The following is a 19035-nucleotide window of genomic DNA, read 5'->3' on the forward strand; positions in this document are numbered from 1 at the left end:
ACATACTACCTACCCCTACCTAACCCTGGTCCACATACTACCTACCCCTACCTAACACTGGTCCACATACTACCTACCCCTACCTAACCCTGGTCCACATACTACCTACCCCTACCTAACCCTGGTCCACATACTACCTACCCCTACCTAACCCGGGTCCACATACTACCTACCCCTACCTAACCCTGGTCCACATACTACCTACCCCTACCCCTACCTAACCCTGGTCCACATACTACCTACCCCTACCTAACCCTGGTCCACATACTACCTACCCCTACCTAACCCTGGTCCACATACTACCTACCCCTACCTAACCCTGGTCCACATACTACCTACCCCTACACATACCTAACCCTGGTCCACATACTACCTACCCCTACCCCTACCTAACCCTGGTCCACATACTACCTACCCCTACCTAACCCTGGTCCACATACTACCTACCCCTACCTAACCCTGGTCCACATACTACCTACCCCTACCTAACCCTGGTCCACATACTACCTACCCCTACCTAACTCTGGTCCACATACTACCTACCCCTACCCCTACCTAACTCTGGTCCACATACTATCTACCCCTACCTAACCCTGGTCCACATACTACCTACCCCTACCTAACCCTGGTCCACATACTACCTACCCCTACCTAACCCTGGTCCACATACTACCTACCCCTACCTAACCCTGGTCCACATACTACCTACCCCTACCTAACTCTGGTCCACATACTATCTACCCCTACCTAACCCTGGTCCACATACTACCTACCCCTACCTAATCCTGGTCCACATACTACCTACCTACCCCACCTAACCCTGGTCCACATACTACCTACCCCTACCTAACCCTGGTCCACATACTACCTACCCCTACCTAACCCTGGTCCACATACTACCTACCCCTACCTAACCCTGGTCCACATACTACCTACCCCTACCTAACCCTGGTCCACATACTACCTACCCCTACCTAACCCTGGTCCACATACTACCTACCCCTACACCTACCTAACCCTGGTCCACATACTACCTACCCCTACCTAATCCTGGTCCACATACTACCTACCCCTACCTAACCCTGGTCCACATACTATCTACCCCTACCTAACCCTGGTCCACATACTACCTACCCCTACCTAATCCTGGTCCACATTCTACCTACCCCTACCTAACCCTGGTCCACATACTACCTACCCCTACCTAACCCTGGTCCACATACTACCTACCCCTACACCTACCTAACCCTGGTCCACATACTACCTACCCCTACACCTACCTAACCCTGGTCCACATACTACCTACCCCTACCTAACCCTGGTCCACATACTACCTACCCCTACCTAACCCTGGTCCACATACTACCTACCCCTACATAACCCTGGTCCACATACTACCTACCCCTACACCTACCTAACCCTGGTCCACATACTACCTACCCCTACCTAACCCTAACTCGGGAAAGAAACTGAGGAAGTGACAGTCAGCCACCAATTGTGCAAGTTCTCCCACTTAAAAAGATGAGAGAGGCCTGTTTCATCATAGGTACACTTCAACTATGATAGACAAAATGAGAAGAAAAAAATCCAGAAAATCACATTATACAATTTGTTATGAATTTATTTGCAAATTATGGTGAAAAATAAGTATTTGGTCAATAACAACAGTTTTTCTCAATACTTTGTTATATACCCTTTGTTGGCAATGACAGAGGTCACTCAAAATAGGTAGGTTTTCACTCAAAATCTCACGATACATGGCCCCATTCATTCTTTCCTTTACACGGATCAGTCTTCCTGGTCCCTTTGCAGAAAAACAGCCCCAAAGCATGATGTTTCCACCCCCATGCTTCACAGAAGGTATGGTGTTCTTTGGATATAACTCAGCATTATTTGTCCTCCAAACACGACGAGTTTAGTTTTTACCAAAAAGTTATATTTTGGTTTCATCTGACCATATGACATTCTCCCAATCTTCTTCTGGATTATCCAAATGCTCTCTTGCAAACTTCAGACGGGCCTGGACATGTACTGGCTTAAGCAGGGGGACACGTCTGGCACTGCAGGATTTGAGTCCCTGGCGGTGTAGTGTGTTACTGATGGTAGGATTTGTTACTTTGGTCCCAGCTCTCTACAGGTCATTCACTAGGTCCCTCCGTGTGGTTCTGGGATTTTTGCTCACCGTTTTTGTGATCATTTTGACCCCACAGGGTGAGATCTTGCGTTGGAGCCTCAGATCGAGGGAGATTATCAGTGGTCTTGTATGTCTTCCATTTCCTAATAATTGCTCCCACAGTTGATTTCTTCAAACCAAGCTGCTTACCTATTGCAGATTCAGTCTTCCCAGCCTGGTGCAGGGCTACAATTTTGTTTCTGGTGTCTTTGACAGCTCTTTGGTCTTGGCCATAGTGGAGTTTGGAGTGTGACTGTTTGAGGTTGTGGACATGTGTCTTTTATACTGATAACAAGTTCAAACAGGTGCCATTAATACAGGTAACGAGTGGAGGGCAGAGGAACTCATTTTCCACCATAATTTGCAAATAAATTCATTAAAAATCCTACAATGTGATTTTCTGGATTTTTTTTCTCATTTTGTCTGTCATAGTTGAAGTGTACCTATCTCTATAGGCCTCTCTCATCTTTTTAAGTGGGAGAACTTGCACAATTGGTGGCTTACTAAATACTTTTTGCCCCACTGTATAGGGGGGTTACTTAATAACGTGATGGAGTCCAGTTGAGTCAGATGAAGCGTTGATGCGTGTAACGATGGTGGCAGGTGTGAATAATGATAAGTAGCCTGGCGACCTTGAGCGCCAGAGAGGGGTCAGCAGATGTGACATAGCCAACGTACAATCATTGGATAACAAAATAGATGAGCTACGATCACAAATATCCTACCAACTGGACATTAACTGTAATATCTTATGTTTCACCGAGTCATGGCTGACATGAATAACATACAGCTGGCTGGGTTTTCGGTGCATCGGCAAGAATAAACAGCTGCCTCCGTTAAGCCTAGACGAGGTAAGATCACGAATATCCTACCAACGGGACATAAAAAACTGTAATATCCTATGCTTCAAGGAATCATGGCTGAATAACGACATGGATATTCAGCTAGCGGGATACACGCTGCACCAGCAGGATAGAACAGCCCACACCGGTAAGACGAGGGGGGGCAGACTGTGCATATTTGTAAACAACAACTGGTGCACCAAATCTAAGGAAGTCTCTAGATTTTTCTCGCCTGAAGTAGAATATATTGTGATAAACTGCAGGCCCTCCATTTGATATATCCAACCACAACTCTATCCTCCTGATTCCTGCTTACAAGCAAAAATTAAAGCAGGAAGCACCAGTGACTCAGTCAATAAGAAGTGGTCAGATGAAGCAGATGCTAAACTACAGGACTGCTTTGCTAGCACAGACTGGACATGTTCCGGGATTCTTCCGATGACATTGAGGAATACACCACATCAGTCACTGGCTTTAGCAATAAGTGCATTGAGGACGTCGTCCCCACAGTGACTGTACGTACATACCCCAACCAGAAGCCATGGATTACAGGCAACATTCGCACTGAGCTAAAGGATAGAGCTGCCGCTTTCAAGGTGCGGGACTCTAACCCGGAAGCTTACAAGAAATCCCGCCATGCCCTGCGACAAACCATGAAACAGGCAAAGCGTCAATACAGGGCTAAGGTTGAATCATACCACACTGGCTCCGACACTCGTCGGATGTGGCAGGGCTTGCAAGCTATTACAGACTACAAAGGGAAGCACAGCCGCAAGCTTCCCAGTGACATGAGCCTACCAGACGGCTCACATCAACAGCATCCTCGGAGACACCCTAGACCCACTCCAATTTGCGTAACGCCCAAACAGATCCACAGATGATGCAATCTCTATTGCCCTTTCACACCTGGACAAAAGGAACACCTATGTGAGAATGCTATACATTGACTACAGCTCAGCATTCAACACCATAGTGCCCTCAAAGCTCATCGCTAAAACAAGAACCCGGGGACTAAACACCTCCCTCTGCAACTGGATCCTGGACTTCCTGACGGGCTACCCCCAGGTGGTAAGGGTAGGTAATAACACATCCGCCACGCTAATGCTCAAAACGGGGGCCCCTCAGGGGTGCGTGTTCAGTCCCCTCCTTTACACTCATGACTGCATGGCCAGGTATGACTCCAACACCATCATTAAGTTTGCCGACGATACAATGGGTAGGGATGATCACCGACAACGACGAGACTGCCTATAGGGAGGAGGTCAGAGACCTGGCCATGTTGTGCCAGGACAACAACCTCTCTCTCAACGTGATCAAGACAAAGGAGATGATTGTGTACTACAGAAAAAGGAGGACTGAGCACGCCCCCATTCTCATCAACGGGGCTGTAGTGGATTAGGATGAGAGCTTCAAGTTCCTTGATGTCCACATCACCAACAAATGATCATGGTCCAAACACACCAAGACAGTCGTGAAGAGTGCACAACAAAGCCTGTTCCCCCACAGGAGACTGAAAAAGTTTGTCATTGGTCATCAGATCCTCAAAAGGTTCTACAGCTGCACCATCGAGAGCATCCTGACTGTTTTTTATTTTAACTTATCTATTTTCTACTTAACACTTAATTTTCTTAAATCTGCATTGTTGGTTAAGGGCTTGTAAGTAAGCATTTCACTGTAAGGTCCTGTTGTATTGGGCGCATGTGGCAAATAACATTTTATTTGTGTGTGTAGAAGTGTCTGCGGTTGGATCCCGAGGCAGCAGTGTGGAGCAGTAAGCAGCGTGTGTTAGTGACTCTAACACAGAGTCTGACTGATGTTCTGAACTACGGTCTGTTTCAACCGGCCTTCAACGGACGAGCTGGGAAGTTCCTAGACGAGGAACGACTGCTGAAAGACTACCCTCTACCCCCCATCACCCCTATTCCCTACCTAGAGGTACCCTCTACCCCCCATCACCCCTATTCCCTATCTAGAGGTACCCTCTACCCCCCATCACCCCTATTCCCTATCTAGAGGTACCCTCTACCCCCCATCACCCCTATTCCCTATCTAGAGGTACCCTCTACCCCCCATCACCCCTATTCCCTATCTAGAGGTACCCTCTACCCCCCATCACCCCTATTCCCTATCTAGAGGTACCCTCTACCCCCCATCACCCCTATTCCCTGCCTAGAGGTACCCTCTACCCCCCATCACCCCTATTCCCTGCCTAGAGGGACCCTCTACCCCATCACCCCTATTCTCTATCTAGAGGTACCCTCTACCCCATCACTCCTATTCCCTATCTAGAGGTACCCTCTACCCCCCATCACCCCTATTCCCTGCCTAGAGGTACCCTCTACCCCCCATCACCCCTATTCCCTGCCTAGAGGTACCCTCTACCCCATCACTCCTATTCCCTATCTAGAGGTACCCTCTACCCCATCACCCCAATTCCCTATCTAGAGGTACCCTCTACCCCATCACCCCTATTCCCTATCTAGAGGTACCCTCTACCCCATTACTCCTATTCCCTATCGAGAGCTACGCCCTATACCATATCTACACCCTAAAACCTAGACACCACTACCTACACAACTACTTGTACCTACACCCTACAACCTAGACACCACTACCTACACCACTACCTATACCATACATTCAACCTAAATGCTGAAACTAAAATTGTTTTAACTCATAGGGCTGTGTGTGTGTGTGTGTGTGTGTGTGTGATTGTAGTTTCGTTATAAGAGGCGTGTTTACACTCAGAGCTATGTGGACGACAAGCAGCTAGCAAAGCTCCATACCAAGGTAAGACCACACACACACACACAGACACACACACAGACACAGACACACACACAGATACAGATACAGACACAGACACACACACAGATACAAACATGCATACGCACACGCGCACACAGACACACACACACACACACACACACACACACACAAACACACACACACACACACACACACAGACACACACACACACACACACACACACACACACACACACACACTAACGTGCCAGCCCTACTCTCGCTGTCCCTTTCTCTGTCTCTCAGGCCAACCTTAAGAAGTTCATGGAGTATGTTTATCAGCTCAGCATTGACAAAGTCTCCAGGTTCTTGGAGAAAGGCCTTGATCCTAATTTTCATGATGCAGACACAGGAGGTGAAGAAACACACACACACACACACACACACACACACACACACACACACACACACACACACACACACACACACACACACACACACACACACACACACACACACACACACACACACACACACACACACACACACACACCCTCAGTGTCTGAAAGTGAGTGATATCTATCCCTCATGACTAAGCCTCAGTATTTTTCTATCTGAATGTGTGTGTTTATAGAATGCCCCCTGACCCTGGCGGTTCAGCTAGAGGGCAGTTCAGAGCTGATTAAAGTTCTGAGGAGTGGAGGAGCTCACCTGGACTTCAGGACTAGAGACGGAATCACAGCGCTGCACAGAGCTGTTCTCTCTAGGAACCACACAGCACTCACAGTGAGTACGCACACACACACACATGCATACACACCCCTGTGTGTTTCTGTTTTAAGCATAATGTGTGTGTGTTGCAGACTGTGTTGGACCTGGGTGCGTCTCCAGACTATAGGGACAGTCGTGGGTTAACTCCGTTGTACCACTGTGCCATGGTGGGGGGAGACCCGTACTGCTGTGAACTGCTGCTGCATGAACACGCTGTCATAGGCAGCACCGACGAGAATGGCTGGCAGGAGATCCACCAGGTAAAACACACCCCGACACACCAAGGTTATCATAGTTGTGTGTTTTTAGATGTCTTTTTTGTTCTAGAAATTCAGATTTTAATTTGAAATTAATTTGGTTTGTTTGTTTTCAGATCCACTTGACCAGTTTGTAATTAGTTTGTTTTTCTGAAAACTTAGTAAACATTTTCTATTTACTTTTTCTATTATTTTGTTGAATTATAAATATTTTCCTTTCTCTGGTCATAGGAGTAACAACATGAATTAGGAACATTGTCCTTTCTCTGGTCATAGGAGTAACAACATGAATTAGGAACATTTTCCTTTCTCTGGTCATAGGAGTAACAACATGAATTAGGAACATTGTCCTTTCTCTGGTCATAGGAGTAACAACATGAATTAGGAACATTTTCCTTTCTCTGGTCATAGGAGTAACAACATCAATTAGGAACATTTTCCTTTCTCTGGTCATAGGAGTAACAACATGAATTAGGAATATTGACCTTTCTCTGGTCATAGGAGTAACAACATGAATTAGGAACATTGTCCTTTCTCTGGTCATAGGAGTAACAACATGAATTAGGAACATTGACCTTTCTCTGGTCATAGGAGTAACAACATGAATTAGGAACATTGTCCTTTCTCTGGTCATAGGAGTAACAACATGAATTAGGAATATTGTCCTTTCTCTGGTCATAGGAGTAACAACATGAATTAGGAACATTTTCCTTTCTCTGGTCATAGGAGTAACAACATGAATTAGGAATATTGACCTTTCTCTGGTCATAGGAGTAACAACATGAATTATGAATATTTTCCTTTCTCTGGTCATAGGAGTAACAACATGAATTAGGAATATTGACCTTTCTCTGGTCATAGGAGTAACAACATCTTACGTGTTTTAAGTCATGTCTCTGCCATTATGACTGCAAGCCGAGACAAGTGTTCTTGAATCAGAAAAGTCTGTTGACCACTGCTCTACACTATACAGTACGTTGCTTTTTTGTCACAGAAACAGAAATTAGGCAAGATGGCGCCGACAGAGAGGGCTGCCTCGCTTCTAGTCCTTAGGAAACTTTGCAGTATTTTGTTTTTTTTATGTATTGGATATCAGAGCGACGTCAAATTACTAGAACTATGAACAGGAATACGACCAGAAATATGACTTTCCCGAAGCGGATCCTTTGTCCGAACCATCCAGGGCATTTGAACTGATTCTGAAGGTCAACCCAAAACAACGCTGCCAGAGAAGAGGTAGACGAAGCGGTCTTCTGAGGCGCGCACACCACCCACCGCTTCCGAGTATATTACTCGCTAATGTCCAGTCTCTAGATAACAAGGTAGACGAAATTAGGGCAAAGGTTGTTTTCCAGAGACATCAGGGATTGTAACATACTCTGTTTCACGGACACATGGCTCTCTGGGTATATGCTGTTGGAGTCTTTCCAGGAAGAAGAAGGGCAGGGGTGTATGTTTCATGATTAACAACTCATGGTGTAATTGTAACAACATACAGGAACTCCTTTTGTTCACCTGACCTAGAATTCCTCACATTCAAATGCTGACCGTATTATCTCCCAAGGGAATTCTCCTCGGACGGCATCCCCAGCCGCGTCCTCAGAGCATGCGCAGACCAGCTGGTTTCTGTAGCAAATATAAAGTTCTGCTTTTCTGATGTATCAAATACTTATGTCATGCAATAAAATGCAAATTAATTACTTAAAAATCATACAATGTGATTTTCTGGATTGTTGTTTTAGATTCCATCTCTCACAGTTGAAGTGTACCTATGATAAAAATTACAGACCTCTACATGCTTTGTAAGTAGGAAAAGCTGCAAAATCGGCAGTGTATCAAATACTTGTTCTCCCCACTGTATATCCCCCTCAAGCTGATACCACGATGGCCCTCAAGGAACTTCACTGGACTTTATGCAAACTGGCAACCATATATCCTGAGCTGCATTTATTGTAGCCGGGGATTTTAAGGCTACCTAAATTCTACCAGCATATTGACTGTAGCACTCAAGCTGGAAATACACAGATCACTGCTACTCTAACTTCCCAGATGCATACAAGCCCCCCCCCCCCCCCCCCCACACTCTCCGTTCGGCAAATCTGACCACGACTCCATTTTGCTCCTCCCTTCCTATAGGCAGAAACTCAAACAGGATGTAGCCGTGCTAAGGACTATTCAACACTGGTCTGACCAATCGGAAACCACGCTTCAAGATTGTTTTTATCACACGGACTGGGACATGTTCCGGGTAGCCTCAGAGAATAATATTGAATTATACGCTGATTCGGTGAGTGAGTTTATAAGGAAGTGTATACGAGAAGATGTACCTACCATGACTATTAAAACCTACCCTAACCAGAAACCGTGGATAGATGGCGACATTCGCGCAAAACTGAAAGCCCGAACCTCAAAGTTTAACAATGGGAAGGTGACTGGGAATATGGCCGAATACAAACAGTGTAGTTATTCCCTCTACAAGGCTATCAAACAAGTGACATTTCAGTATAGAGACAAAGTGGAGTCGCAATGCAACGGTCCAGACACGAGACGTATGTGGCAGGGTCTACAGACAATCACAGATTACAAAAAGAAAACCAGCCACGTCACGGACAACGACGTCTTGCTTCCAGACAAACTAAACACCTTTGCACGCTTTGAGGATAATACAGTGCCACCGACGTGGCCCGCTACCAAGGACTATGGGCTCTCCTCCTCCGTGGCCAACGTGATTATTAAGACATTTAAATGTGTTAACCTTCCAAATCTGCTGACCTAGATGGCATCCCCAGCCGCGTCCTCAGAGCATGCGCAGACCAGCTGGCTGGTGCGCTTACGGACATATTTAATCGCTCCCTATCCCAGTCTGCTGTCCCCGCATGCTTCAAGATGGCCACCATTGTTCCTGTACCCAAGAATGCAAAGGTAACTGAACTAAATTACTTTCGCCCTGTAGCACTCACCTCTGTCATCATGAAGTGCTTTGAGAGACTAGTCAAGGATCATATCACCTCCACCTTACCTGTCACCCTAGACCCACTCCAAATTGCTTACCGCCCCAACAGGTCCACAGACGATGCAATCACCATCACACTGCACACTGCCCTATCCCACCTGGACAAGAGGAATACCTATGTAAGAATGCTGTTCATTGACTGTAGCTCAGCATTCAACACCATAGTACCCTCCAAGCTCATCATTAAGCTTGAGGCCCTAGGTCTCTGGTTCGCCGCTGTGTGCAATTCGGTCCTGGACTTCCTGACGGGCTGCCCCCAGGTGGTGAAGGTAGGAAACAACATCTCAACTCTGGCCATGCACACCTCCTACTCGATCATCAAGTTTGCAGACGACACAACAGTAGTGGGCTTGATTACCAACAGCGATGACACAGCCTACAGGGAGGAGGTGAGGGCACTCCGAGTGTGGTGTCAGGAAAACAACCTCTCAGTCAACGTCAACAAAACAAAGGAGATGATCGTGGACTTCAGGAAACAGCAGAAGGAGCACCCCCCTATCCACAGTGCCTTTTCAACCTCAGAAGGCTGAAGATATTTGGCTTGTCACCTAAAATACTCACAAACCTTTACAGATGCACATATGAGAGCATCCTGTCGGGCTGTACATACAGACTTGACATCACTGGCCACTTTAACAAATGGATCATGTTTACATATCTTGCATTACTCATCTCATATCTAAAAACTGTATTTTATACCATCTATTGGATCTTGTCTATGCCGCCCTGTCGTTATTTATATATATTTATGTGTATATATTCTTATTCCATTCCTTTACTTAGATTTGTGTGTATTAGGTAGTTGTGGAATTGTTAGATTACATGTTAGATATTGCTGCACTGTCGGAACTAGAAGCACAAGCATTTCTCTACACTCACATTAACATCTGTTAACCATGTGGTGTATGTGACCAATAACATCTGTTATCCATGTGGTGTATGTGTCTATTAACATCTGTTATCCATGTGACCAATAACATCTGTTATCCATGTGACCATTAACATATGTTATCCATGTGGTGTATGTGACCAATAACATCTGCTATCCATGTGACCATTAACATCTGCTATCCATGTGGTGTATGTGACCATTAACATCTGTTAACCATCTGACCATTAACATCTGTTAACCATGTGGTGTATGTGTCTATTAACATCTGTTATCCATGTGACCAATAACATCTGTTATCCATGTGACCATTAACATCTGTTAACCATGTGACCATTAACATCTGTTATCCATGTGACCATTAACATCTGTTATCCATGTGGTGTATGTGACCAATAACATCTGTTAACCATGTGACCAATAGCATCTGTTATCCATGTGGTGTATGTGACCAATAACATCTGCTATCCATGTGACCATTAACATCTGTTATCCATGTGGTGTATGTGACCAATAACATCTGTTATCCATGTGACCATTAACATCTGTTATCCATGTGGTGTATGTGACCGATAACATCTGCTATCCATGTGACCATTAACATCTGTTATCCATGTGGTGTATGTGACCAATAACATCTGTTATCCATGTGACCATTAACATCTGTTAACCATGTGACCATTAACATCTGTTATCCATGTGGTGTATGTGACCAATAACATCTGTTATCCATGTGACCATTAACATCTGTTATCCATGTGGTGTATGTGACCATTAACATCTGTTATCCATGTGGTGTATGTGACCATTAACATCTGTTATCCATGTGGTGTATGTGACCATTAACATCTGTTATCCATGTGGTGTATGTGACCATTAACATCTGTTATCCATGTGGTGTATGTGACCATTAACATCTGTTATCCATGTGGTGTATGTGTCTATTAACATCTAATTTGTTTTGGAACTATTAGACTTTTATCATTCAGGAAATGTGGAAGTGATTTCTTGGTGACTCCACCTTCTCCTCTCCTGAGGCAGTTAGGGTTAGGGTTAGCCTAAGGGTTAGGGTTAGCCTAAGGGTTAGGGTTAGCCTAAGGGTTAGGGTTAGCGTTAGCCTAAGGGTTAGGGTTAGGGTTAGAGTTAGGGTTAGCCTAACCCTAACCCTTGGTGACTCGACCTTCTCCTCTCCTGAGCCAGTTGTGGAGTTGCAGCGATGAGACAAGATTGTAATTACCAGAAATTGGGGAGAAACAGTGACAAAATAAATAAATGAATTAAAATTGGCATATAGACTTCTTTGGTCGACCATGGTGAGGCCTGTTCTGAGTGGAACCTGTCCAGTTAAACCGCTGTATGGTCTTGGCCACCGTGCTGCAGCTCAGTTTCAGGGTCTTGGCAATCTTCTTATATCCCAGGCCATCTTCATGTAGAGCAACAATTCTTTTTTTTAGATCCTCAGAGAGTTCTTTGCCATGGGGTGCCATGTTGAACTTCCAGTGAACAGTCAGTATGAGGGAGTGTGAGAGCGATGACACCAAATTTAACACACCTGCTCCCCATTCACACCTGAGACCTTGTAACACTAACGAGTCACATGACACCGGTGAGGGAAAATGGCTAATTGGGCCCAATTTGGGGTGTACTCACTTTTGTTGCCAGCGGTTTAGACATTAATGGCTGTGTGTTGAGTTATTTTGAGGGGACAGCAAATTTACACTGTTATACAAGCTGTACACTCCCTACTTTACATTGTAGCAAAGTGTCATTTCTTCAGTGTTGTCACATGAAAAGATATACTCAAATATTAACAAAAATGTAAGGGGTGAACTCACTTTTGTGATATACTGTATATGTGATTCTGCACGGTGCCCTTCACACTGCCACAACGTGGTATCTATATGTGAATCTTCACACTGCTACAACGTGGTATCTATATGTGATTCTTCACACTGCCACAACTTGGTATCTATATGTGAATCTTCACACTGCCACAATGTGGTATCTATATGTGATTCTTCACACTGCCACAACGTGGTATCTATATGTGAATCTTCACACTGCCACAACGTGGTATCTATATGTGATTCTTCACACTGCCACAACTTGGTATCTATATGTGAATCTTCACACTGCCACAACGTGGTATCTATATGTGATTCTTCAGACTGCTACAACGTGGTATCTATATGTGTATCTGCACGGTGCCCTTCACACTGCCACAACGTGTTATCTATATGTGATTCTTCACACTGCTACAACGTGGTATCTATATGTGATTCTTCACACTGCCACAACGTGGTATCTATATGTGTATCTACACGGTGCCCTTCACACTGCCACAACGTGGTATCTATATGTGATTCTTCACACTGCCACAACGTGGTATCTATATGTGATTCTTCACACTGCTACAACGTGGTATCTATATGTGATTCTGCACGGTGCCCTTCACACTGCCACAACGTGGTATCTATATGTGATTCTTCACACTGCCACAACGTGGTATCTATATGTGATTCTTCACACTGCCACAACGTGGTATCTATATATGATTGTTCACACTGCCACAACGTGGTATCTATATGTGATTCTTCACACTGCTACAACGTGGTATCTATATGTGATTCTTCACACTGCCACAACGTGGTATCTATATGTGATTCTTCACACTGCCACAACGTGGTATCTATATTTGATTCTTCACACTGCCACAACGTGGTATCTATATGTGATTCTTCACACTGCCACAACGTGGTATCTATATGTGTATCTACACGGTGCCCTTCACACTGCCACAACGTGGTATCTATATGTGATTCTTCACACTGCCACAACGTGGTATCTATATGTGATTCTTCACACTGCCACAACGTGGTATCTATATGTGATTCTTCACACTGCCACAACGTGGTATCTATATGTGATTTGTCACACTGCCACAACGTGGTATCTATATGTGATTCTTCACACTGCTACAACGTGGTATCTATATGTGATTCTGCACGGTGCCCTTCACACTGCCACAACGTGGTATCTATATGTGAATCTTCACACTGCCACAACGTGGTATCTATATGTGATTCTTCACACTGCCACAACGTGGTATCTATATGTGAATCTTCACACTGCCACAACGTGGTATCTATGTGTGTATCTACACTGTGCCCTTCACACTTCCACAACGTGGTATCTATATGTGATTCTTCACACTGCCACAACGTGGTATCTATATGTGATTCTTCACACTGCCACAACGTGGTATCTATATGTGATTCTTCACACTGCCACAACGTGGTATCTATATGTGAATCTTCACACTGCCACAACGTGGTATCTATATGTGATTCTTCACACTGCCACAACGTGGTATCTATATGTGATTCTTCACACTGCCACAACGTGGTATCTATATGTGATTCTTCACACTGCCACAACGTGGTATCTATATGTGATTCTTCACACTGCCACAACGTGGTATCTATATGTGATTCTTCACACTGCCACAACGTGGTATCTATATGTGTATCTGCACGGTGCCCTTCACACTGCCACAACGTGGTATCTATATGTGATTCTTCACACTGCCACAACGTGGTATCTATATGTGTATCTGCACGGTGCCCTTCACACTGCCACAACGTGGTATCTATATGTGATTCTTCACACTGCCACAACGTGGTATCTATATGTGAATCTTCACACTGCCACAACGTGGTATCTATATGTGATTCTTCACACTGCCACAACGTCGTATCTATATGTGTATCTGCACGGTGCCCTTCACACTGCCACAACGTGGTATCTATATGTGATTCTTCACACTGCCACAAGTTGGTATCTATATGTGATTCTTCACACTGCCACAACGTGGTATCTATATGTGATTCTTCACACTGCCACAACGTGGTATCTATATGTGATTCTTCACACTGCCACAACGTGGTATCTATATGTGATTCTTCACACTGCTACAACGTGGTATCTGTATGTGATTCTGCACGGTGCCCTTCAGACTGCCAAAACGTGGTATCTATATGTGATTCTTCACACTGCCACTACGTGGTATCTATATGTGATTCTTCACACTGCCACAACGTGGTATCTATATGTGAATCTTCACATTGCTAAAACGTGGTATCTACGTGTGTATCTACACTGTGCCCTTCACACTGCCACGACGTGGTATCTATATGTGTATCTGCACGGTGCCCTTCACACTGCCACAACGTGGTATCTATATGTGATTCTTCACACTGCCACAACGTGGTATCTATATGTGATTCTTCACACTGCCACAACGTGGTATCTATATGTGATTCTTCACACTGCTACAACGTGGTATCTATATGTGATTCTGCACGGTGCCCTTCACACTGCCACAACGTGGTATCTATATGTGATTCTTCACACTGCCACAAAGTGGTATCTATATGTGATTCTTCACACTGCCACAACGTGGTATCTATATATGATTGTTCACACTGCCACAACGTGGTATCTATATGTGATTCTTCACACTGCCACAACGTGGTATCTATATGTGATTCTTCACACTGCCACAACGTGGTATCTATATGTGATTCTTCACACTGCCACAACGTGGTATCTATATGTGATTCTTCACACTGCCACAACGTGGTATCTATATGTGTATCTACACGGTGCCCTTCACACTGCCACAACGTGGTATCTATATGTGATTCTTCACACTGCCACAACGTGGTATCTATATGTGATTCGTCACATTGCCACAACGTGGTATCTATATGTGATTCTTCACACTGCCAAAACGTGGTATCTATATGTGATTCTGCACGGTGCCCCCCACACTGCCACAATGTGGTATCTATATGTGTATCAGCACGGTGCCCTTCACACTGCCACAACGTTATATCTATATGTGATTCGTCACACTGCCACAACGTGGTATCTATATGTGATTCTTCACACTGCCACAATGTGGTATCTATATGTGATTCTTCAAACTGTCACAACGTGGTATCTATATGTGATTCTTCACACTGCTACAACGTGGTATCTATATGTGATTCTGCACGGTGCCCTTCACACTGCCACAACGTGGTATCTATATGTGATTCTTCACACTGCCACAACGTGGTATCTATATGTGATTCTTCACACTGCCACAACGTGGTATCTATATGTGATTCTTCACACTGCCACAACGTGGTATCTATATATGATTGTTCACACTGCCACAACGTGGTATCTATATGTGATTCTTCACACTGCCACAACGTGGTATCTATATGTGATTCTTCACACTGCCACAACGTGGTATCTATATGTGATTCTTCACACTGCCACAACGTGGTATCTATATGTGATTCTTCACACTGCCACAACGTGGTATCTATATGTGTATCTACACGGTGCCCTTCACACTGCCACAATGTGGTATCTATATGTGATTCTTCACACTGCCACAACGTGGTATCTATATGTGATTTGTCACACTGCCACAACGTGGTATCTATATGTGATTCTTCACACTGCCACAACGTGGTATCTATATGTGATTCTTCACACTGCTACAACGTGGTATCTATATGTGATTCTGCACGGTGCCCTTCACACTGCCACAACGTGGTATCTATATGTGTATCTGCACGGTGCCCTTCATACTGCCACAACGTGGTATCTATATGTGATTCTTCACACTGCCACAACGTGGTATCTATATGTGTATCTACACGGTGCCCTTCACACTGCCACAACGTGGTATCTATATGTGATTCTTCACACTGCCACAACGTGGTATCTATATGTGATTCTTCACACTGCTACAACGTGGTATCTATATGTGATTCTGCACGGTGCCCTTCACACTGCCACAACGTGGTGTCTATATGTGAATCTTCACACTCCCACAACGTGGTATCTATATGTGATTCTTCACACTGCCACAACTTGGTATCTATATGTGATTCTTCACACTGCCACAACGTGGTATCTATGTGTGTATCTACACTGTGCCCTTCACACTGCCACAACGTGGTATCTATATGTGTATCTGCACGGTGCCCTTCACACTGCCACAACGTGGTATCTATATGTGATTCTTCACACTGCCACAACGTGGTATCTATATGTGATTCTTCACACTGCCACAACATGGTATCTATATGTGATTCTTCACACTGCCACAACGTGGTATCTAAATGTGTATCTGCACGGTGCCCTTCACACTGCCACAACGTGGTATCTATATGTGATTCTTCACACTGCCACAACGTGGTATCTATATGTGTATCTACACGGTGCCCTTCACACTGCCACAACGTGGTATCTATATGTGATTCTTCACACTGCCACAACGTGGTATCTATATGTGATTCTTCACACTGCCACAACGTGGTATCTATATGTGATTCTTCACACTGCCACAACGTGGTATCTATATGTGATTTGTCACACTGCCACAACGTGGTATCTATATGTGATTCTTCACACTGCTACAACGTGGTATCTATATGTGATTCTGCACGGTGCCCTTCACACTGCCACAACGTGGTATCTATATGTGAATCTTCACACTGCCACAACGTGGTATCTATATGTGATTCTTCACACTGCCACAACGTGGTATCTATATGTGAATCTTCACACTGCCACAACGTGGTATCTATGTGTGTATCTACACTGTGCCCTTCACACTTCCACAACGTGGTATCTATATGTGATTCTTCACACTGCCACAACGTGGTATCTATATGTGATTCTTCACACTGCCACAACGTGGTATCTATATGTGATTCTTCACACTGCCACAACGTGGTATCTATATGTGAATCTTCACACTGCCACAACGTGGTATCTATATGTGATTCTTCACACTGCCACAACGTGGTATCTATATGTGATTCTTCACACTGCCACAACGTGGTATCTATATGTGATTCTTCACACTGCCACAACGTGGTATCTATATGTGATTCTTCACACTGCCACAACGTGGTATCTATATGTGATTCTTCACACTGCCACAACGTGGTATCTATATGTGTATCTGCACGGTGCCCTTCACACTGCCACAACGTGGTATCTATATGTGATTCTTCACACTGCCACAACGTGGTATCTATATGTGTATCTGCACGGTGCCCTTCACACTGCCACAACGTGGTATCTATATGTGATTCTTCACACTGCCACAACGTGGTATCTATATGTGAATCTTCACACTGCCACAACGTGGTATCTATATGTGATTCTTCACACTGCCACAACGTCGTATCTATATGTGTATCTGCACGGTGCCCTTCACACTGCCACAACGTGGTATCTATATGTGATTCTTCACACTGCCACAAGTTGGTATCTATATGTGATTCTTCACACTGCCACAACGTGGTATCTATATGTGATTCTTCACACTGCCACAACGTGGTATCTATATGTGATTCTTCACACTGCCACAACGTGGTATCTATATGTGATTCTTCACACTGCTACAACGTGGTATCTGTATGTGATTCTGCACGGTGCCCTTCAGACTGCCAAAACGTGGTATCTATATGTGATTCTTCACACTGCCACTACGTGGTATCTATATGTGATTCTTCACACTGCCACAACGTGGTATCTATATGTGAATCTTCACATTGCTAAAACGTGGTATCTACGTGTGTATCTACACTGTGCCCTTCACACTGCCACGACGTGGTATCTATATGTGTATCTGCACGGTGCCCTTCACACTGCCACAACGTGGTATCTATATGTGATTCTTCACACTGCCACAACGTGGTATCTATATGTGATTCTTCACACTGCCACAACGTGGTATCTATATGTGATTCTTCACACTGCTACAACGTGGTATCTATATGTGATTCTGCACGGTGCCCTTCACACTGCCACAACGTGGTATCTATATGTGATTCTTCACACTGCCACAAAGTGGTATCTATATGTGATTCTTCACACTGCCACAACGTGGTATCTATATATGATTGTTCACACTGCCACAACGTGGTATCTATATGTGATTCTTCACACTGCCACAACGTGGTATCTATATGTGATTCTTCACACTGCCACAACGTGGTATCTATATGTGATTCTTCACACTGCCACAACGTGGTATCTATATGTGATTCTTCACACTGCCACAACGTGGTATCTATATGTGTATCTACACGGTGCCCTTCACACTGCCACAACGTGGTATCTATATGTGATTCTTCACACTGCCACAACGTGGTATCTATATGTGATTCGTCACATTGCCACAACGTGGTATCTATATGTGATTCTTCACACTGCCAAAACGTGGTATCTATATGTGATTCTGCACGGTGCCCCCCACACTGCCAC

At 44.6% G+C, this 19035-nt stretch overlaps 1 protein-coding gene across 5 annotated transcripts in view; it reads left to right on the forward strand.

Moving 5' to 3' along the window:
* The window catches only part of LOC118947678 (SH3 and multiple ankyrin repeat domains protein 3-like), a 137478-nt gene that overhangs the window by 34556 nt on the left and 83887 nt on the right, over positions 1–19035 (forward strand). For 4 of the 5 annotated variants that reach the window (XM_036972637.1, XM_036972633.1, XM_036972634.1 and 1 more), the window contains exons 3-7: positions 4747–4950; positions 5734–5805; positions 6069–6177; positions 6397–6548; positions 6626–6793. In XM_036972637.1, coding sequence (XP_036828532.1) covers positions 4747–4950; positions 5734–5805; positions 6069–6177; positions 6397–6548; positions 6626–6793 — 705 coding nt within the window. Of the gene's footprint in view, positions 1–4746; positions 4951–5188; positions 5387–5733; positions 5806–6068; positions 6178–6396; positions 6549–6625; positions 6794–19035 lie in introns of those variants that run through there. The other variant, XM_036972636.1, reaches the window with a different exon arrangement.

This window comes from Oncorhynchus mykiss, unplaced genomic scaffold (genome assembly GCF_013265735.2).
Source record: "Oncorhynchus mykiss isolate Arlee unplaced genomic scaffold, USDA_OmykA_1.1 un_scaffold_188, whole genome shotgun sequence".
NCBI classification, from domain to species: Eukaryota; Metazoa; Chordata; class Actinopteri; order Salmoniformes; family Salmonidae; genus Oncorhynchus; species Oncorhynchus mykiss.